The sequence below is a fragment of the Macaca mulatta genome, chromosome 2 (genome assembly GCF_049350105.2).
Source record: "Macaca mulatta isolate MMU2019108-1 chromosome 2, T2T-MMU8v2.0, whole genome shotgun sequence".
In the NCBI taxonomy this organism is placed as follows: Eukaryota; Metazoa; Chordata; class Mammalia; order Primates; family Cercopithecidae; genus Macaca; species Macaca mulatta.
This window is the reverse complement of record NC_133407.1, coordinates 193493948-193517895: the sequence shown is the minus strand read 5'-3', so window position 1 is coordinate 193517895 and position 23948 is coordinate 193493948. Positions and strand designations below refer to the sequence as shown.

The 23948-nt window shown below is 33.4% G+C and overlaps 1 protein-coding gene across 4 annotated transcripts in view; it reads left to right on the top strand.

The window, feature by feature from the left end:
• CADM2 (cell adhesion molecule 2) overlaps positions 1-23948 on the top strand; it is a 1080890-nt gene that overhangs the window by 976576 nt on the left and 80366 nt on the right. For all 4 annotated transcript variants that reach the window (XM_077994318.1, XM_028844723.2, XM_077994317.1 and 1 more), the window contains one exon: positions 14577-14755. In XM_077994318.1, the coding sequence (XP_077850444.1) occupies positions 14577-14755 (179 nt within the window). The remainder of the gene's footprint in view (positions 1-14576; positions 14756-23948) is intronic.

Below are 23948 nucleotides of genomic sequence, written 5' to 3'. Positions count from 1 at the left end.
TGGTGTGACGTTTGCTAAAACCCTTGGAAAAGCACAGTATTAGGATGGGAGTGACCGATTTTCCAGGTGCCGTCTGTCACAGCTTCCCTTGGCTAGGAAAGGGAATTCCCTGACCCCTTGTGCTTCCCGGGTGAGGCGATGCCTCGCCCTGCCTTGGCTCATGCTTGGTGGGCTGCACCTCCTGTCCTGCACCCACTGTCCGACAAGCCCCAGTGAGATGAACCTGGTACCTCAGTTGGAAATGCAGAAATCACCCGTCTTCTGTGTCGCTCACACTGGGAGCTGGAGGCTGGAATTTTATATAACTTTTAGAAGATAAAGACTTCAGGTTACAGCTACAATACAAAATTAGTGCCAGAACAGTATCAATGCAGTGCAATACAATGGAAAGCCTAGAGCATAAATAAAATAAGCAGAATTTTAAAATAAAACACTCCTCAAGAATATGTCTTTCTTACTAAATGCTATGTTTAAAATGTTACTAAAATTATTAGTGGGATAAACATAATGATCATCTCCTTATCATATAAATATTATTATACCAGCAGTAATTGGATAATAAAGGATACAGAGCATTTAAATTGGGGTGTGTGTGTGTGTGTGTGTGTGTGTGTGTGTGTCTGTGTATGTGTTTTACTTTGTGTTCTGGTATCTAGAGAAATGCAAAATTGTCTCAATTAATTAATTAAAAATTAAAAGCAATACAGTCAGTTTCTTCCAAATTGTCTTCAAAGATATAATATTGGAAAATTCGTTCTAAATTTTCAAAATTAAAAAAAAATACGTGCAGTCCTTTCCAAAATGAGTTTCTTTTCTGAGGTCCATATGGTCTTTTGCTTCTATTTTATGGTTTCAAAATTTAATCACACATTGACTCTCTGGAAACACACAAGTGATTATCTTGGAAATGAGACCGAATATATTTGGTTTTGTTTTTGAAACAAGAAGCTGACTCTCGGTAATCTCCACTGCTGTTATTTAGACTGGGCATGGGCGTCTGTGGTGTATTGGGCACTCAATCATTTTCAATTAAATGTTCCAATGTCTTGTGAAAGTCCCATAAGAGCTTGCAGAACCACGGTTATAGATCCATAGAGGAAATGTACTTCTTGAACATTTCCAGGTAAGCAGTTTTCTTGCAACAAAAAGCCAATTCTTTTGAGGGAGTATGTAAATGTTCACTGGAAAACCCTACACCAAACATGTCTCAATACATTTAAGACACCATTTTGGAATGGTACTGTCATATACGTTTAGTAGATTTTCAGACTTGCACTCTCTTGCTCATAGATTTAAAATCCATAGTTTTAAAAATACATTGATTTTTGAGATGACATTTAAGCATTTTACCCTTTAAAATTTGGAAACATTACATATGTGTTTATATAGTAAATTGAACAACATGGCAATTGTAGAAAGATTGCAGAAAAATAATCACTCAACTTTTTAAACATGGAAATACTGGAATTATTTTTGTATTTTTAAAAGTTAGTCTATTGAGCTAATGCTATTCAATAAGATTTGCTGTTTCTTTTTGCATTTTTTATAACATGTATCATAAATTTGGAACTAATATCCCTCTAGTAGTCACCAGTACAACTTACTGAGAAATGGATTATTGCCCGCCTATTATACCAGCTGTTAAATATCTTGACTACCATTTCTGCATAAATGTACAAAGGAAATAAAATGTGAAAAATAGATTTAATTCAGAATCACTGTAGAGATATGCTATTATTTTAATTAATAATGAAACTTGAAAAATTCTTATTCCTTAGCCACTTACTCAAAAAATACATCCTAAAATAAATTTTCTTGCATTACACATCTTTTTTACACATGATTTTACAGTATGTATGTAACCTCAATCCAGGCATACAAAAACTCAAACATATAGAAGCTTCTAAATTTCAAAGCTAAAATAAAATAAAATAAAATAAAATAAACAGCAAACAGTGCCAGTGTTTAAAATATAGAAAATAAGAACATTTACAAAAATCTCCAATTCGAATAGCAGACTTTCTCAGTGATTGAGGTGGGCTCTAATGCCCAAGTCTTGCAAATCCAGAGTACCGGAAGTGCTTCAAGGAAAACAGAAAAAAAAGCAAAAGATAAGACTTTAAAAGGACAGAGAAGAGAGCAGCACCTATGATAACGTGGGGCCAGGAGATGTCACGGAAATGTGAGGCATGATGGACTTAAGCACCACCACTCAAAACTGCAAGGATGAAGATAGTGATGCAATCACATAGAAGCAACAGTGAAAATATTACAGCATTGCAGCGCAGGGACAATAGAACCCCTGTGATCCAGCACTCTCACTCTGGGTCACTAATGCAGTGTTTTTCAAATTGCAAGTTGTGGCTTATTAATGAGTTACAAAACCAATTTAAATGACCTTTTTAAAAAAAAAATAGAATAGAAAAGGAAAATGTAGAAAAGAAGAAAGAGAAAAGAAAATGTCACAGAATATAAGAGAGAGCAAGCTATTATTTCTTGTATATATGTGTTTACATACTATGTATGGTTGTCAAATATATTTTTTATTGTATGTCACACCTTAAAATGTTTAAAAATTGTTGCAATAAGCATGCCATCTATAAGAAAGCTGGGTATTGCAGAAATTTAGGGAAAAACAAAACATGTTGTCTTAATTCAATTCCTACAGTTCCTATGAAACAACACTATATCAAAGTATGTGTTCAAACTAGTATCTTAGCTCTAGAAAACAAAATTGAGTGTCACCAAGACTGCTCTGTTTAATAACATAGAGAAGTTTGATCCTTTGAGAGTGATTACATCTAAATGATCAAAAAAATACCTTCAAAACTTTAAGTTTTAAGTTTCAATTATCTTCAGGTTTTACTTATTCAGAACGTTTAATTTTTCAGCTATCAGATAAATGCTATGAACTTTACTATTACTTTCTGAAGATCACTAGTTTTAATATTAGAAATGAAACAAATCATGAAGCAGAAGCAGTAGTATAATGGTAACACAGTATTAAATATCAATATTAGATCTTATAAGATTAATGAGCACTAATTTATAGTAAAAGAAGTAATGGGTGGTAAAGTTACTCTTATATATAAAATAGGACCACCCCATCATTCCAAAATGTCCTTGAGTTGAATGGTTTACATGCTTCTGATTGATTAGGATGCTTATAGAAACATTTCATATGGTATCACATTGTTTGTATGATGTACACAGGTTGATAAAGTGGAAGATTCTGAGAAACACACACTCATTTTTTCATTATGAAAACATGAAAATATTGCAAAGGGTACTTTGGTCAAAAGTAAATTTTAGTAGCCAATAATTTTCAAGTAAGTTGAAAATTATTTTCTGAAGAATGATTATTGTTAAATATATTATAAAGATTTTATGCTTAACATACGTATACACAGTAGATGACAGAATGAATGCTTACTCAAGATATTTTGATCTTTTAACCAGGAATTAATATTCCGTGTTTACCAAAGAAATGTTAAGTATAGATTAGGTGTGGGTAATTGTTTTGCTTCAGCAGAAAGACCTTAAGAGATTAGCTTAAGCATTTGTCACAATTTTGAATATTTTTCTTTCAATGCCATAATCTGTCACTCTTCATGATCATAGCAATCTTATCTTTTCTAAGGATAATCTTTTATTTGCTGTGCCATAAATTGGATGGAATTATACAGTTTGTAGTGTGATGTGACCGCTTTGTTTTTTAAAACGGTTAAAATAATCATCAATGAACACTACCTTATCAGTAAAAAGTAGTTCAGGATTTTACAGGCACTCTAAAAAATGCCATTATTTTCAAGTCTTCTAAAGAGCACTTACCTCCTTCTTACATAGGTTATTTCCTGTTTCAACTACAAGCTTCTAAGTTTGGAGGCAAGAAGTGCCTTAAAAAATCAGAATCAAGTAGCACATACTGACATTAATCAGAGTAGAAGTCCATTTTTTATTTGTTTTCAAAGTTTAAAATCTGCCAATGAAATTAATATGCATGGTATTTTCCCCTGTAAAGCTAACCAATAATGTAATGAAACTCTTCCTACTTGACATTATACTAGTGTCATAATTGGTTTAAAAAACTTGTATAAGTAGATAAACTTAGAATCAGCATTTCAATTTACAGTTTAAGGGAGTAAAGTAGGCTTGAATTTGCCACTTCAAACTTCATTTATTACTGCATTAAAATGTCTTTGACCCTGTCAGACAGAAGTACTGATGGTGATGTTTGAGTAGAAACTTTTGTTATTGAGCCTTTCGACAGGAGTCTCTGGGATTCTCAAACTATAAATAGAAGGAAAAAAGTGTATTGTTTTTCATAAAATCAACTGTGAAGACGTGGGCAATGCCATATCAATACTGGGCAAACTCTAACTCATGATAATTGTGAGGATGAAATAAGAACCTGAAGAACATATCGAGAACTACTTAAAACAGAAGAGTAGAGGCCAATGAGAAGAAAAGCTAAGGAACTACCTTGTTCTTTCTCACACAGAAATATACAAAGACACATTAAATTAATCAATACAAGTAACTGCAATAGGTGAAAAAACACAGTGGGAAATCTATATTTAAAAGATAAGTGGTTTAAGAATTTACTTCATCTGGGTAATTTATTCAATCCTCTCCTTCCTTTTTCTCTGTACATTTATACTTCTATTTCAGTACTAAATATTTGAAATGTTAGAACAAATCCAGTTTAACAAATGAGGGTACTAACTATATTAAGATACAGAGTTTTTCAAAAATATCTATTTTCAATATTACGTTAAACAGCTATGGGAAAGAGAAATGTGTATGCCCAATCACACATTCTTAATGACATTAATGATAATACATTATGCATATTTCAACAGATTGGCAAACAACAACAACAAAAAAAACCCCAAGATACAGTAATGAAATTTAGTTTGGCTTTAAAATTGCCTTTGTCCTTGCTCTTCCTGTGCACACTTGCATGATGACTTCAAGGACAGTATTTAATAAAACAAACATCATTTACCTTCTCCTCCTTTTTCTTTAGCTTGCTTCGATGATGAGCTAAAGGCACAGAGATGATGAAAAGTTGGGTTCATTAAGGCTGGGAATTAACCAGATAATAATGGATGAAGAAAGGGAAAAATGAAACAAAACAAAACAAATCTGACTGACTGGATCATAAGACTGGTTAAGGACAGAAGTGAAGGGGAGAGCGGCATTAAAGAATAAAGGAAAATAGTGTGCCCCTCAGTTAAGATTGGAGGTTTTGATGATGGATAAGAGAATAGTGAACTGAACAAACAGAAGTTTGTAATTAGAAAAAAAATGAGACTTTTATGGAAGTAACAATGATGACAATGTGAAGTGTGTTATCATGGCGGAGGTGGCTAGCAAAATAATTATTGGACAGGAGAAAAATCAGACAACTGAGAAGTCAAGGTATTAGTGAGGTTATAAAGATAAACATTCAGGACCATACATTTTGAAAGGATTTTTTTCTTGCTCCTATGACACTATTCTCTTCTTTTTCTTAGAATTCTTAGACTGTATTGCCTTTTCTTATTTTCTAAGTAAGTGTATTCTAAGACGCCCAGTGATGTGCTCTTTTTTTGTTTTTTTTTTTTCCTTTCTTTAGCTTGGAAACATGATTGACGCCCATCTCTGTAAAAATTCCAGTTCTGCCCTCTTCCCTGATTTATAATTATTTATTTACTTAATTGCTGGATCAAGATGTATTTCTTGGTTTTCTTGTAACACTTGAATTCAGCATGTTCGAAATGGAAATCATCAGTTTTTCCCTCTTGACTTTATTTCAATCTCTTTTCCATCTCCTTTTTGTTTAATCGGTTGGTTGGTTAGTCTTTAAATTGTTGTTTTTCTTTTTGGCACTAAGATTGCACCTGTTGTACAGACTAGACACTGTAAAGAGAGTTTCTTTCATCTCTTCCTTAACACCATACGTTGCCTAGCTTCAAAAAAGTTGTATTTACTTTTTCAAGGCTCTTTTATTGTTTATTATGTACTTTTCTTTATTATTTCTCTCCCTTATGGTAGGAATCTGTCTTAAGAGCTGTATATATGGCCTCTTTATTGGATTTTCCCCAGATGTTTCACATTAATTTTCTTAAAAGAAACTCTGATCAGGAATACTCATTTCTCAAACACCAAAATAAGATAATTTCATTTTTAAAGAAAGTCTAGATTCTTCAGCTGGCACTCCAGGCCCTGTTTCTTACTTTAAATGTACAGATGTTTCCCCAATATGTGTACCCCAAACTTTTCTATTTATTTGCTTTTGTTCATGTTGCACCTGTTTATGACCAAAACGTCCTTCCCACATTTCATTATCTCTTCCATATTGATGTAACCATCAGTTTTCTGGTCTTACACTAAAATAATACTTTTTCATGTTCTACTTTTCATCCTATAGACTTTCTCTTGTACTAAGCTACTTATAAGCATACTTGTTCTGGATTCTTCACACACAACTTATAGCTTGCCTTTGCTTTTATTACTCCCAACTCAGTTATCATATTAAGTGCTTTTAACTTTACCTTTTCTTAATTTGTAATTTTTTGCCAATAGCAATTTTACTTGGTAACCCTATTCTCATTTCTTTCCTGGCATTCGCAATATTTGAATTAATCTTTTCAACATTATGGCCTCTTGAGGGCAAGCATTCTACCCAGGGCTCAGACTCCTATTGAGTTGGTGTATTCTATTTCTACTTGTCAAAATTCTGCTATAATTAAACACAGTAATCAAGAGTTGTATTTTTCATAAAGCCTATTATAATGTCCCTAATATAGGTGATGAATCTTTCTGATGTTTTATAACTCATTTATGCCACTTACTGTATGCTACCAAATATTATGGTTGATGACATATATCTTAAAGAAACTACTAGATTATAATACCACAGAACAGATCTTTATTTTAGTTTTTTATACCCCTCACAATCCCTGGTTCAAAAACTTGCACAGATTTGTTTATAGATAATTATTTGATAATTTTATGCATTTATCAAGTACCTATGAAAGAACATACAGAAAATTTTTTAACTAACAAAAAAGAAAATTCATTGATCTCTTATCTGTCTTAAGATATAAGTGTAGAATAGGACACTTTCTGTTAATTAAACCTGTGGAAACACATTGAAGACTACTCTACAATAAATAGTGCTGAAGTTTTGTTTTTTCTCATTTGTATATGTACAAAGACTATCAGACAGATAGTCTTTTAGATGTTTCATAGATGTTTCATTTATTATATTTTAAAATGAGCCTAAATTTTAATAAGTAAAACACTCAAATTTAAGCTCGCTTATACTAAAATTTGTTTGATATTTAAAGAATTGCTCCCATAAAAGTATGAAAGCAATACCAAGAGTAAAAGAAAATCTAATTTCATTACAACTAAATTGCACAAAAATGAAATCTGAGGAGAAAACACAGCTTGATGTACACTCCAATGGCCTAAGCAATAATTTTTCAATAATTAATATGACTTTGCATATATGTGGAATGCTATTTATAAATTATGTTTAGAAGTATTTACTTGATCTTCAATAACAAAAACCCCTTAGTGTAGTTTTTAAATTTGTAGTGATCACTGCAATAAATAGGCCCAGAAGTAGTCCTTTTGTATTTCTTGCTGTTTTTCAGCTACATCCTTAACTTCTGACAGAAAGTTGTTAAAAATTATATTTGTAATCACATTCACAATTTTCAGAATACTGCTCTTTTAGATTGCTTTGTATTTACATTTTAATTTTTTTAAAAAGCTACCAAGAAACCCGAGCTTCTAATATTTCTCCTCTTCTCCTTTTTTGTTCCTCCTCAATTATTTAGCAGTGTTTGGGCTTCATTTAGAGATGTAATCTCAGTCTACCCAAAGGGGAAATGACTAGGCTAAAGTTTGTTCAGGATTCTTTTTTCCTGAACTCGGTAAATTTCAAATCTTTTACTTGAACAATCTTCAAATCCATTTGTTAATTAATTTACATTTACCTTATCCCTCCCTCTCTCTAAAAATATAATAACATAAACATTGGGCATATTATGCATAGACTCTTACTATAATTTCTTAATCGAAAAGTCTTTGCTTAAAGCAGAAAAAGGATCAAGATGTTTATGTAACTCCTACCACCTTCTTTCACTTTCCAGTGAAAATATCACAGGAAATAGAGAGGAATTAAGTTTTTAAAAATCTCCCTGGTTTTAAAACTTTAATAATACTTACTGCCCATCTGTGGAATTTCTAAACTGAAATAAAGCCAGTAGGCATCTTCATGTGGTGACATGGTACATAGGCATAAAGCTACTGACTATATGATTGTGCTTTGTCTTAAAGGAAGTGTAAGATGTAAATATTTGAAATTTTTGTTCATTGTCCTTTAAGACAGAACAAGATGTTTTCTTGAATTTGACTTTTTTTTTTTTTCCAGATAGGAAAGGGGACTTTTTTTTTTTCCATCTAGGAAAAGTAAGTTTAATTTTCATAGGATTAATTTCAGTGTTAGACCCCAGTATATCCTGTCCTTATGAAAAAAAAGGCAGCACATATCCCAAGGGGGGATATCACTGTTTTGAAAAAGGAGAGACTAGAGAACATTTCAAATTTTGCATAGTGTTTAACTCCTGTCCCTTTCTACACCAGGAAGATTCTTTTCCTGGGAGACCTACATGTTAGTACTCACTTCTCCATTACTGAACTTCTTGTTCTTTATTCCTGTTAGGAAGCACGAACCTGAAAGAGGGGATGTGAACGGTTAAGGCAAAGAAAGTTTCCATTCTCAGTATCTAGGGAGTGAATAATCCCATAGTTTCTAATAGCAGAAAAGATTAGAAGCACTGTTGCTATGGTATAATGGCACAGAATAAATGCACCAAATACAAATTAAAGAATATCACTGAAAATTAGTAATCAGGTTTGTATTTGGTTCAAACATTAAATAAAAATCAACGTCTGAGAGACTTGTGGCAATACCTTTCAACAGTAATTTATAAATGAGGAATTGTGAAACATACAGGTAATCTCTTATTAGATATGTAGAAAACAAAACACCGAGTTAATAGGTTTTCTTAAAAAAAAAGTGTTAAGATGAAAAACAACTTCATCAATGAATGCCTCAGGATATTTGAGAATAAATGTATAAGCATATTTTGTTTCTCTTTTTACATTTAACTTGTCTGTTGCTCTAGGAAGAAACTGCTGAAAAAATATCTTTAGATATAAAGAAAAATAAACATCTTTATAGTTTTATAGAATTGATAGAAACGCAATCAAAATTTTATCTCAAACATAAGTTTTCCAACTTTTTAATTATTTGGGCTGGTTAAAGAGAAATGTTCCTGGGTGGACTAAGTGTTCTCATGTAGGTGGCGCAACATTATCATCTCACATCTGATGCTATTTTCACTGTCCTGTCACTCCCGGTGTCTAGCTCCTGCTCTTTTCAGCCTTATCACATAGAAACTGTAGACTGGAACCACTTTTAAATGATGTCTTTGGATGCCTGAACAGCAGGGAAGATTGTTATTCATTTGTAGCAAGAAGCTAAATCATTTCTGGGTTCCAATTAGAGAAAGCCTAGGGGCCCTCTTTATTAAGATGAAACACAAATTGTATCAAGACTTGCTAAAGCACTTAATATTTTTATGGTGATATTGAGAAGCTTGAACATTTTAAAAACTAATTGGGAATATGTGTAAGCTATTTGTAATCTATGCATAAACTCTAACCTCTATTTCATTAAATTTGCATCTTGTGGTGCTATTTTGCCACCTTGAAGATTTACCACAGAGACTAGGATCAAGAATTCTTGAAGGATTCAGTTCATTGTGTCAGCAAAGACTTATGCAACTACATCCTCCTGTTAACCAATTTTGTAGATGCTGCTGTTGCTACTTCCTTTAAGGAAATTTTTGTTGTTGTTGTTTTTGAAACAAATTGTTTTGTTTTAAAATACAGATTGGCAACTTGAATACTTTATCTAGATCTTTAACTGCATTTCTATGTAAACAATTTAAAAAGACGTATCTGAATTTAACTACATATTTACAGAGTCATTTGCTTTAAGATGTGACTAAAAGCTTACAAACACAACTAGGAAAAAGTCATAACACTTTAGATTTTGGAGGATAATTTTGAGTGTATAGAAGTGTATATATACATACATACAATTTTCTCTGCATGTGCTTAAAAGTTCAAACATCAGGAAAAGATTGCCTCCTAAGATACTAAATTACTTCCCTTGAGTAGTATTATAAAGATGAATGTTCTAAACCCCAAAGTATCACCAGTATAACTGCTATTTTAATATGGGTCTTATGTAACTTTGTGGAAAGGACAAGATTTCTACATTGCTACAAATCAGTTTTATTTTATCATCTTTTGCTCCTTCAAGAGATGTTAAGGATGTCCAGACAATCCACCCTGTTATAAAATAAGAATTGGTAAATTCAAATAGCAGTTAAAAGATTTGGGATAAATGAAGCAAGTTGCGAACTATTAATGATTTGGCTTTTATTAAGGATACTAGGGGAGTGATTTGTCTATCTAATTAAATAATACACATTACTATATTTTTCCAATATTTTATGCACCTAGTTTCTTCACTTGTTATCATATAATGCTCTTTCAGAATGTTCATGGATCTAGATCTGATACAATTACCCTCCCTTTTTGTTTTTTATCTTTCCGAAGACAGGAGAAACCGAACTGTTTACTACTTTATACTTACACGTTTACTACAACACTTTGTCTCTGACCACCAAAATGTATATTCCCAACAGTTTCCCCACCACTAATTGGGTGTCATGTAATTCAATTCATGTATAAGTTACACTGCAGATTGAGGTCTCAGTCCCACAGGATTGCCTCCCATTTCAGATGCCGCTCACGTGCACTAGGCTGTTACCTGTACTTCTGACCAGCTGCCTACCAACCCTGATTCCTGTGACTTCCTTCCCGGGTTTTGTTAATTTGGTAGGATAGCTCACAGAACTCAGGGAAACACTTTGCTTATATTTACTCATTAATTATAAAGAATATTACAAAACCATAAAACCTAGGAGAAAATCTAGGCAATCACATTCAGGACATAGGCATGGTCAAAGAGTTCATGATGAAAATGCCAAAAGCAATTGCAACAAAAGCCAAAATTGACAAATGGGATCTAATTAAATTAAAGAGCTTCTGCACAGCAAAAGAAACTATCATTAGAGTGAACAGGAAACCTACAGAATGGGAGAAAATTTTTGCAATCTACCCATCTAACAAAGGTCTAATATTTAGATTCTACAAGGAACTTAAACCAATTTACAAGATAAAAAACAACAACTTCATCAAAGAGTGCGCAAAAGATATGAACAAGCACTTCTCAAAATAAGACATTTATGCAGCCAACAAACATATGAAAAAAAATTCAACATCACTGATCATTAGAGAAATGAAAATCAAAACCACAATGAGGTACCATCTCACATCAGTCAGAATGGCGATTATAAAAAAGTCAAGAAACGATAGATACTGGCAAGGCTGTGGAGAAATAGGAACGCTTTTACACTGTTGATGGGAATGTAAATTAGTTCAACCATTGTGGCAGGCAGTGTGGTGATTCCTCAAGGATCTAGAACCAGAAATACCATTTAACCCAACAATCCCATTACTGGATATATACTCAAAGGAATATAAATCATTCTAATGTAAAGACACAAACTCCTCAATGATATAAAACCAGAAATACCATTTAACCCAGCAATCCCAACAGAATATAAATTGTTCTAATATAAAGACACATGCACACATATGTTTATTGCAGCACTATTTACAATAGCAAAGACTTGGAACCAATGCAAATGCCCATCAATGACAGACTGGATAAGCAAAATGTGGCACATATACATCGTGGAATACTATGCAGCCATAAAAAGGAATGAGATCATGTCCTTTGCAGGGATATGAATAAAGCTGGAAGCCATCATCCTTAGCAAACTAACACAAGAACAGAAAACCAAACACTTTATGTTCTCACTCATAAGTGGGAGTTGAACAATGAGAACACATGGACACAGGGAAGGGAACAACACAAACCAGAGCCTGTTGCAGGGTCGGGGGTGAGGGGAGGGAACCTACATAATGGGTTGATGGGTGCAGGAAACCACCATGGTACAAGTATACCTATGTAACAAGCCTGCATGTTCTACACACGTTTTGTGGAACTTAAAAAAAAAATCTGTATCTATATCTATATCTATATCTATATCTATATCTCTATCTATCTATCTATCTATCTATCTATCTATCTATCTATCTTTCCCCTACAAAGTCAACTGATGAACAGCGAGATGAGGAGATGGATAGGGCAAGGTATGTGGGAAGAGGAGTGGAGCTTCCATGCCCTCTCCTGGCATGCCTCCATATTGGACCTTCCGCATGCTGTGCAATACAGAAGCTCTCTAAATCCGTCCTTTTGGTTGTGTGGGGGCTTCATTAGGTAGGCATCATTGGTTGTATCATTGACCACTGATGATTGTCTCAACCTTCAGTCACCTCAGCTCCCTGGAGGCTGAAAGGAAAATAGGACTGAAAGTTCCAACCCGTAATTACCCAGCAAGCTGCCTAGGAGCCCATCAGAATCTTCTGATTAGAACATCTCATAGGAGCATCTCAGAGCAAAAGATTCTCCTATCAGGAAATTCTAAGAGACTTAGAAGCTCTGTGTCAGAGACTATTGTCACTCAGGAAATTACGGTCATGCACCACATAACAACACTTTGATCAATGATGCACCACCTACAGGATAGTGGTCCCAAAATATTATAACACTATATTTTTACTATACATTTTCCATGTCTATACCCTCAAAGACTTACCATTGTGTTACAACTTGTTCCAGTATTCAGAGCAGTAACATGATGTACAAGTTTATAGCATAATCAATAGGCTATAGCATACAGCCTAGGTTTGTAGTAGGCTATGCCATCTAGGTTTGTGTAAATGTAGTCTATGGTGTTTGCACAATGACAAAATCACTTAATGACACATTTCTCAGACAATATCCTCAAAGTTAAGTGGCATATGACTGTATAAAGGTCTTACAAGTTTCTTGTCAGGAACTGGGGTCAAAGGCTAAATAGAACAAAAATTTCTGCTATCACCCCTGTCTATCGGGCTTCAGGAGCACTATGTTAGGAGCTGGGGAGGAGACAAAATACATATTTCTTACATTACAAGATCACACTCTTCAAGTGTTTCCGGTACTTAAACACTTGATGATCAGTTCCTTTATCCCAATGCCAATCTGCTTGTTTGGATATTCTTTACAATATTTGTTATTGTTTTTCACAACTTTTTTCCCTTCCACAAAATTTTGTTAGAATAGTATATATCCTTCCTCTTAGAAAGGATGCCATAGCCATAGACATGACTTACTCAATGCCTCTGTTCCAATTGTATTCACAATAACATAAAATAAATTCAATACTTCTATCAAATTTAACAAAGCTTTTGAGAAAATGATTCCATGTGATAAAATTATGCTTAAATTAGAAAACTTGTCATACTAAGTCTAGAAAAACATTCATCATGTTAGAAAGCAGGAGGTAGTGGATGAAACATCAACTATAGAGGAAGGCCAGGATTTGAATACTTCTCTCTTCTATATTCTTATGTGCAGGATATTTTAAAAAGTAACATTCATCAAAGTGTTCTTCTGAGAATTATAGAAAATAAATATAAAGCACCTAGGATAGCAACTAGCAGATGGTAATAGATATTAACAACTATTTCTATCATTAATTATTACAGAAGACTGAAATTTTTGAAGAGGGGAATCTATGATTCATTTATTGTTTCTTTTCTAAAAGCATGTTTTGAGATAGGGATCCTTTGCAGGAGTTTTGTTAAAAGAAAACTCACAGTAAAAACCTCTACAAGAATGAGAAAAGCAGCAGAGGTGAAATGGAGAAGATTCAGGTGTTTTCAAGCAAAGCTGTGCCACAGGGGTGGCCCTAAGTGCAAAGATTTTTATCTTTTTAATATTTATTTTATATTTTATATTTATTTATATGTATGACTATAAATACTTATATATTTATTATTATTTATTATAATATAAATATTAATTATTCGTTATATATTTATATTCATATTTTAATATAAATATTTATGAAATATATATTTATATATAAATATAAATATTTATGTTTACTTATATCCAAATACATCTGAGGAAGATTTATCCCCAATAGCCTAAGGGCAGTCTTCCAATGTGGGGTGTGAGCCATTAGCAGCAGAATCTGGACCACAGGACTTGAGCGGGTAACCAGAAGTGACTGCTACAGTGACTCAACAAATTAGTCTCTGAATACATATCTCCTTAATTAAATATGATAGAAGCAGATTATATTTGCTATACCTCCAACTCTTTTGAGTGAGTGTGATGGTCCTTTTAGTATCTTATAGAAGTTAGCATATGGTTATGTACAAAATACGTGTTAAGTACTTAAAATTGATTGATTTACTTAATTCACAGATATGTAACATTTCTTATTTTTGCTATCTACGTGCATGTTTCAATCCAATAGGCCAGAACCTGTTTTGTGGACAAAGGATGGCGGAGAATTACCAGATCCTGACCGAATGGTTGTGAGTGGTAGGGAGCTAAACATTCTTTTCCTGAACAAAACGGATAATGGTACATATCGATGTGAAGCCACAAACACGATTGGCCAAAGCAGCGCAGAGTATGTTCTCATTGTGCATGGTGAGTACCTTTTTGAAAACATTATATGTGAAAGGATGCATAACTTGAAAAACTTTAAATATATCAAAATTTTAAGCACAGTAAACAAAATTGCACAGTTTCTTTTTATTTCAGAAGAACATCTCATAAGTATCTCCAAGATTTAATATTAATATATTCCCGGTCAGATTGATAAAATTAAAACATACATAAGTTTTTTCATGAAAAGCTTTCTCAATTATAAATATACTTCTTATATGTTGGCTCATAAACTATATTAATGATCGTCTTTATTTCATTTTTATTTATTTATTTGTTTATTTTTGAAGGCAGAGTCTTGCTCTGTTGCCCAGGCTGGAGTGCAGTGGCGTGATCTCAGCTCACTGCAACCTCCACCTCCTGAGTTCAAGTGATTCTCATGCTTCACCTTCCTAGTAGCTGGGATTACAGGTGTGCACCACTATATTTTTAGTAGAGATGGGTTTTTGCCATGTTCACCAGACTTTTCTTGAACTCCTGGCTTCAAGCCATCAGCCTGCCTCGGCTTCCCAAAGTGCTGGAATTACAGGTGTGAGCCATCACACCTGGTTGATTGTCTTTAAATTCTATAAACAAATGCTTTCATTTATAATCCGGAATCATGGAAATTACATATCCGTTAAGCTAATTTTTGTTATATTATCATAAACATATACTTTATAACTTCTGTAATTTGGTTTCACAAAGAATGACAGTGTGTCATTGAAATGCAGCAAAAATAGAAGTGTACAATATTAACAATAACTGCATTACTTTCATGTGAACAATAATTTAAAGTTCTTACAGACTTTTCTTGACGATACTTATCGCACAATATGAGTACATATAACAAAATCGCAAAAAGAAATACGAGTCCCCATGAGTGAATACAATTTCTGTTTTTTCCAACTTTCAAATGACACAATGGGTTTTTAATAAGGTAGCTTCTTTTAGATATTGTTAGATGGAGATGAATTTTTATGAGATTGATGAATATTGCAATAAATAAATTAGTCAGGTTTCTTTACTGTAGTACTCCTCAGACTTTATTGTATATGTCAGGGTGCATTGTGAATCTCCACTAGGAAGAGCCATTAGCCAATGTAAGATTTCCATCATATTTCACCAAGAAAACTTTCCTGGGACTAGTATTATATTCAACATAATATTACAGTATACTAAATGAGTATTGTATATAACACAGCGCTGTCACAAATCCTGAATCTTAGAAACGATGGACAAAATATGTTTATTTGACATCTTTCCCTTAAATCCACATATGGAATACTGAAAGAAGTACGTGTTTGTTCCATACCTTTCCAAAAAGAATTTTGGGAGTCTAGTCTATTTCTTTGTAAAGAGATTAATTTTAGGGAAAAAATAATTAAATGCGTGTTATTTTTCATAGATGTTCATTTTGTTCATTTTGCCAAAGTTGGAAAAAATTGATATTTTCAGTCAATATGCAGTTTTCCTATTTTCAAATTGTATTATTGTATAAGATCTCTCAGTACTTAATACCGCTCTGCTATGGTAAGCAACGAAAGGCTCACAGTGAATAGGCTATTCGTGTAAAACATCCAGAAAATAGTGGAACTAACAGTTTAATTTCTAGCCCTTCATGAATTGTACAAAATTCAACTTTGGAAAAATTAGCCTAATCAAATTAGACTGGTAAATTGGATTTAAATGTGGTAATCCCTGTAGACAAACCCTGCTGGCCTTTCTGCCAGAGAGAATGTTACAACCACCGGGTGTGTCAGGAAAGTAAGTCAGATCCTTAGAGCAGGATCCAAGAGTAGATTTCAGTTGATGCTCCCTGGATGTTTAGATCATGCAGTCATATAGGGAAAGTGTAGCCTATATGATTCACCTTAATTTTCCAAGTGCTTCTCTCACCTAACAGTTTCTGAGAACCTGGGGACGTGTTGTAGACCATGTCACATTGTGTCAAAATCTATATGACATAAAATATTGAGAACTAGAAGAGAAGTGACAGAAAAAATAATATACCAAAATGAAAAGTATATCATTTTTTAAAGGAGTTCAAGTCAGGAAAATTCATATATCTTCTCAGTGTTTGCAAGCTAGCCAACAGCATGATTTCCTAAACAGCCAAGCTACCTTCAGGTAGTTGGCAGTTGACATGTTTCTAATAAATACTTCCCTAAGCACTTTGTGAGAAGTCATTTTTGGCTTTGCTTTTTGAACTACAATTCATCAAAAGCACCCCATAGATTAATGCTATTCATGCTGCTAGATAAATGCTGTGAAGTTCAACAGTGGTTTACCTAGGATTATTGACACAAGTAATGAGAGGCTCAATGAAACAGTGAAACCATATTATGCTGTGTTTAAAAGGGGCACCAGTTGGGTTCATTGCAAAATAAAGGTTTTTTCCCCTTTGCACACTGGGTATAATGTTTCATTAGTCACTAGTTGTATAAATATAAAAAGCTACTCTCTTCGGTTAATGGTTTGGCTGTTTCAAAACCATACTAAATGATGAAATTTGAGTGGCATTTCGATCTATAATGAATGCTGTATGCATTTTGGAATGGAGCGATAAGTGATCATTTGTGAGAACTTTACCCTTTTATCTTTTATACCAAGGTTGATTTTACATTAGTGGTGATAATTGAATACAGCTCCAGTACAGAGGGTTTTTCACGAGCTGCGACCTGTGTCTTTGACTCCACCACAATTGCCTAGATGCTATTGATTCTTAACTTGATGGAGGTCTGAGCACTTTCCTGTGAAATCATCTACTATCTGGATGCCATCTTAATAGTTAGATTTTATTGTTTGGGTGTCAATGGAAGTGCATGATTTAAACGCTACCACATTTAATTGTTAAAACCACTGACATTTTGTGTTAGAGACACTGGTGATTCCTCCACTCCCTCCTAATTACACCTTTAAAAGTTTCAGCATTAGGACCACATGTAGTAATTTAAAACTGCCAGTCTAAAATGTATCCTCAATGAAAGGCCTAACCAGAGTCACCACACTAATACCTGTAAGATTAAACATCATGCTTATGAAACATTTGCACTGTGGAGGTTCCATTAAGAAAGAAAGTAGCACATTTTATGAACAAGCTTGGCAATGGAAAAATTTATCTGTTAAAATTAGCCGCCATAATTATACTAATTAATTCCTCTAAGCACGGTAGTTTCGATTTGCTTCTTTATCAAAATATTGAAGTATATCTCTTGTGATTATTGTTGTCATACTATTTATTTATTTACAACAGATGATTATATTCATAGTTTTAATGGCTTTGAATATCTTGACCCATTGCTATTCTTAACATTTGAAGAACTAGGATCAAGAGAAAAATTAATTCACTCACTCAATAGATATTTAGTACTTATCTACCAGGTGCAAAGGAGCAAATGTAAATAACAAACACGAAGATTATAGTTTAGTGTGGAAGATAAGCTAAGCATTTAGATAATTGTAACACAAAATAGAAGAGTTATAGGGAGCTATAGGAAGATGGTCATACAATGTGGTAGATGTTCACAATCTGTGTAGTTCCAACCGTATGGAATGTTTAAAACTAGTAACATATCACCATTATTTATAAATATTATAAATATAATAAATATTTAAAGTAATATAAATATTATGATAAATATTATTATAAATTAATAAATTCATTTATAATATGACATACATTGTAAATAGAATTACTCAGCAAAGTGCCAGCTATACGGATATATGATAAATTAGACTATTCTTCTTACTATATTTCTAGTAGTCTTATTATACCAAGGGCAATCAAACTCCAAGGCTCTGGTAAGAAACTTGCCCATGAGTTGCATACAGTTATTGCTCATAATCTTCCCTGAAAGCTACCCAGAACACAAATTAGGTTAATGCTATTGAAAAATGAGAAAATTCTAAATTTTCATATGAGATAGAAAATGTCTTAAAACTCAACAATTTAACAAACTGACCATGTACAAAGCAAGACATAAGTTATAGTCACCCTTGTTCTCTGATGCAACATTAAGTTCAGAGAATATAGGCTGAATATCTAATCTTCAAGCAGAAACTACCCGGATCTGCATCCATTCACTGTAGAGAACATAGCAGATGATACCATTTTATCATGCAAGGAATGGATATAGGGAATGACCAATGGTACTATACTATTTCTATTTTGTGATTGGAAGCAATGTATGTTCTTCTATTTATCATCAATTGATTAAAAATACACTCATAAAAGTGTCAGAAATGTACAGCACCAGGGAAGCTTTGAGAAAGAACATCTATGGAAAGTGAGAAACGTGAATTACCACATACTCCAAACCCTAAACTTCTTCCCTCTTAACTTTCCCAATGTCTCTTTTACCTCTCTTTAAACTCATCAGAGAAATTAATAACCACTCCTCAAAATACAAATGGGAAATGGACAGAGATGCTGCAACTCTTTAATGTCACCTTCATGCTCAAAACCTTCCCGAGGATCTCGGAAGAAATACAGTAATACCAGCAGAAAAATTAGCAACTAATTTCTCCTTCTACCAATAGCTATACTATCAATAGCAGGTCCAGATTGTAGACACGGATAGCAAGGATAATGATTAGAGCTTTGGAGGAGAAATCATGTTATCTCACAGTTATAGCAGAGTTGAGATGCACTATTCAAAAAATTTTTTGTAATATTCCCCCTTCCTTTCCAAATTTACTTTTCCTTTTACCATAGTAACCCTACATGAGTGTTAAAATTATTTTACCACTGTGCTAACTTATTCCCTTACTTCATTATTTTCTCCTTGTACAAGTAAGTTTTATAACAATTCATCACTCCTTTATTATCTTAACTCTTGCTATCATTTAGAATGAAATTGCCCACTATGCACCTTTCCACAGATTTTTTTCTTTACATGTATGTATTTTGTGTTTCTAGCAAATTTTATCTTTACAACCATGTAAGATAAGTAAAATCTCTATAATTAGTATTATGATACTATATAGTAAATTTGAATCAAGATTTGCTTATATTTCTGTCCTGCTAATCAGTTTATCACAATTTCTGATAATCTTGGTCTCTCTAAAATATCACTTGACTGTTACGGTTTGTTTTATTTATTTGTTTATTTATCTATTGAACAGTGATGGAAATAAGATACTGCTTTTTATGTTTCCAGGATAATTTACTTCAGAAGTAAGATATATAGAGAATAGGATACATCATATTTTATTGTTAGTTGGTAGGATTCATTATTTAAAAAAGAGTGTTCTGGAGTTTTAGAATTTTAACAGAGAATATTACTGCTAGAGATCTCTATGTGCTTTGGTCTACTAAAAGGTATTAAGCTATTAAATGTGCCTTTCTAGCTCCTAAGAATCAATAAGATTGCTACTTTCATTTCACTCAGCTTTTATTGTTAATAATAAATGTCAAAAAACACTCAAAGACAGAAGATTGTACACATAGATATTACAGACTGCTGCATCCAGCCAAACTTGCAAGCTTTGTTGCTCATGTAGACATGTATCATTTTCAGGGACTGTGGGTAAACCCAGGTCCCCTCTTCTATCCTGGATAGTGAGTCTCCATTTCAGTTAACTTGCTTACTATGGGAGAGGAAAAATTGAATCATGGACGGTATCTTTTCTTTCACTTTAACAGACATTTCCAAACCATCTATCATCTTTTTCAAATATGTACCAGATGCGCAAAACATAAATTCAGTTGCTTTAGAGTTATCAGTACTTGACCCTAAATTTAGCAAAATAATATATATGTCAGGGAATGCAGTAATCATTAAGCAACAGATTAGGAACATCATAAAGTAATACCTTAAATTGGCTTTTAAAATGTTCTTGCCATAGAACTAAGCAAATATGATTATAATAATACATCCCTTATCTTACAGAGATATATCTGTCATGTATTCATGTCATGATTATCAATGATCTGAGAACTTTCCTCACAATACAATGAAAAATGTCCTTCTGTGCTTCATAGTAAAAGTGTAGCTGGGCTAGAAGGTTGCCAGCCCCTGCAACGTGCATTTACTGTTAAATTATCCAGCAACAAAACATCTAGAAGTATTGAGAGGCTACATGATTTTTTTAGGCAAGGTGATCTTTACAACACACTGCGAACTAGGAGAGTACATCTTCTAGCTCTTATGAGTGGGTGGGGAAGGAAAAAAAGAAGCCTGGATTACAGACAGATGTAAAGCCTAGCAAACATTAAAAAGGGATTCAAGTAAAATCTGTTCTTTCACATGGAAACAGAACTACCAGTTGGTAAGTTAATTCTGTGTACTCATAATGAGCATTTTTCCTTTGGAGCATTTTTCTTAGAAGCACAGATGGAAAATATACAGTGGAGGGAAAAAAGGATGGAAAAAACATCCATACAGAGCAACAAATGGTGTGCTAATGGAAGAGCCCTATGGTTGCTGCTCTCATCTCTGGTTGAGAGTTTCCAGGCAGTAACTAGTTGGATGATTCTTAAAACAGTATCTTCTTTAATCGCTGAGATAAAACGCTATCATTTCTGGACATGAATAAGCAGGGAGAGTTCTGATGCCTGTAGGAAAGGTGTACCTCTGACTGGATGAATATGCTGTTGAACTCTGCAGAGAGAAATGGAATGGCATAAAATGGTGGAGACAGGAGCACTATTTTCCTTACAAAACATTTTAAAAGGTGTATGTGTGTGGGCACACTCAACACAGAGTTAAGGCTTAATTATACGTCTCTGTTTTAAGATGAGCATAAAGTAAATACATTAAGGTTTCTGCTTTTAGAGTAAAAATTCTGTTGAGAGATACCATTCTGAAATAAATATTTCTGTGTGCTACATGGATCACAGACTGAAATGCACAAAGGAAAAAAACCCTCATTCTTGCCTTCTATCACTAAAAAAATTCATCATTAAAAAATATTTTCTCACCTTATTTACATATAATCTTTTCTCTCAGTTGTAGTATAAAATAAGGTAAAGAGAAGGATCGAATCTGTGACACTTAGTCCTTCTATACTTGTTTATGTGGAAATAAGACCAGGCTGTAGCTTTACCAAAATGTACAGAGCTCTTCTACCCAAGTATATGTGTGTTAATTGGCTCATTTGTTAGAGATTTCAAGCAATATGCAATGGCCCATGGGTGGAAATTTTGGCATCAGTTTTCAGAAACAATGACATTCCTAAATAGAAGATATAGATTTTTTACATAAAACCTGCATTGTAGCTTCTTACAGTATAGTTTTCACAAGTATTGTAACAACATATGTACTCGTCTATAATCTAAAAATTTTCCTTGATTCTATTCTACCCTTCTCTCCAATTCATCACGAAATTCCATCAACGTTGCTTCCAAATCACGTTCCCAGTGTGGCCACTTCTCTCCATCATCCTCTCTGGCTTAGACTACTAAAGTATTGCCTAATAGGCTCCCTGCTTCCACACTCCCACACCTTCGATCTCTGTCTCACACAGCTTCAACATATAAACGTTTTAAATGCATATCTCTTCATGTCATTTCCCCATTTAAACTTATACAAAGGTATTTCATCATGCTTAGTATAAAACCCAAACCCTCATTGTCCTACTTTTCCAAGCCCTGCATTTGATGGCTGCTGCCTGTATCGGTGGCATCTCTCATCACTCTTCACAAACCCACTTCTGTCTCTCTGGTCCTCTTTCAACTCCTCTAAGTTGTCAAGGTCATTTTCTTTTTAGACATTTTGCCTCTGCCTGGAATGCTTGTCCAAGATGCACAAGGAATGCTGCCAGAAATGCTGATCTTTGCAAGATTGATTTCTGATTCAGATCTCAGATTAAATGGTATTTCTCAATGAGGCCTTTTTTGTCCACTACCATCTAAATTGTCCCCCAGTCACATATCACTTCAATTAAATACTCTACAAGGCATATATTATTATGTGATAGTTTAGCTGTTTGTGTGTATACACATGCTTGCGTGTGTATATATACATATGCATATATATGTACACATATGTATGCATCTGTATATGTGAATACATTCTATGTCCTCACGCTAGACTATGACCTCCTTGGAAGCAGACATTTCACGCATCTTGTTTATTTCTATACCGCTAGCTCTTAGAACACTGCCTTCTAAATAGTAGGTGCTCAATAAATATTTATTTAATATTTAAATGTTTCTGTCTGTCCCTCCCTGTTTTCAAGAGAAGAAACTTTAGTGAAGCAATATGTGTGTGTGTGTATACATACACACATACACGTACATACCCATGTCTGCATATATGCACATATATATGAAAATATAGTTGCCTGTGTGTATATCTATACACATATATACAGATATATGTGTGTGTATATCTATACACATATATATACAGATATGTGTGTGTGTATATATACGTGTATATATACACTCACACATACACACAAACAGCCTTGACTTCTGGACAAAATCAGGGAAATAATTGATATTCCTTGGTCACCAAAATAATAACCTTTAGTTTTTATCCCATACTGAAAAAAAAAGATGTATTTACTTAGCAACCCATGTGAAATGTGCCTTACTTATAGAAGTAAGTAATTCAAAACATAAATAACTGTGCATAGATTAATTTTTCTAATACAAATCTTTGCAATTAAAGAGTTATGCGATTGACCCCAAGCATGTGTTTTCATCGTTTTGAAAAGTTAAATGACTTTGCTAACTGAAATTTAACCTTTTATACGAGAGACCTTGCTGCTCATGAGAGCTCTGACCATTAGGAATACAGGTGATAGGAACGGATATTAAAAGTGAAGCTCAGTCGGTGTTTAGTCACAATTCTTCTTACCATTATTTAGTTTTATTCAGGGATTGTGTTCTAAGGATATGTCAAAGCGGACCTATTTATTAATATGCATGTGCAAAAAGTACCTGTAAATAGACATTCATGGTTTTCTTAAATTATAGGTTAGCAAGATGATAACAATCTTTGAAACATTATTACCTTCTCATTTAATATTTATTTAATTAACCTTTTGTATTGCTATATAGAATATTGCACTGGGATTCACTTTATTACTTTTAAAAACTGGTAGCTAACAAACATGTATGTCAAAATTAGAATTCACTAACATAAGTGCTGTGTGCATAGTACTCTCTTCACCCTCCAAAATGCAGCACAGTTTAGTTAATCCTCAAAAATGTTGGTTCAGGATTCTGGAATCTACTTTAATC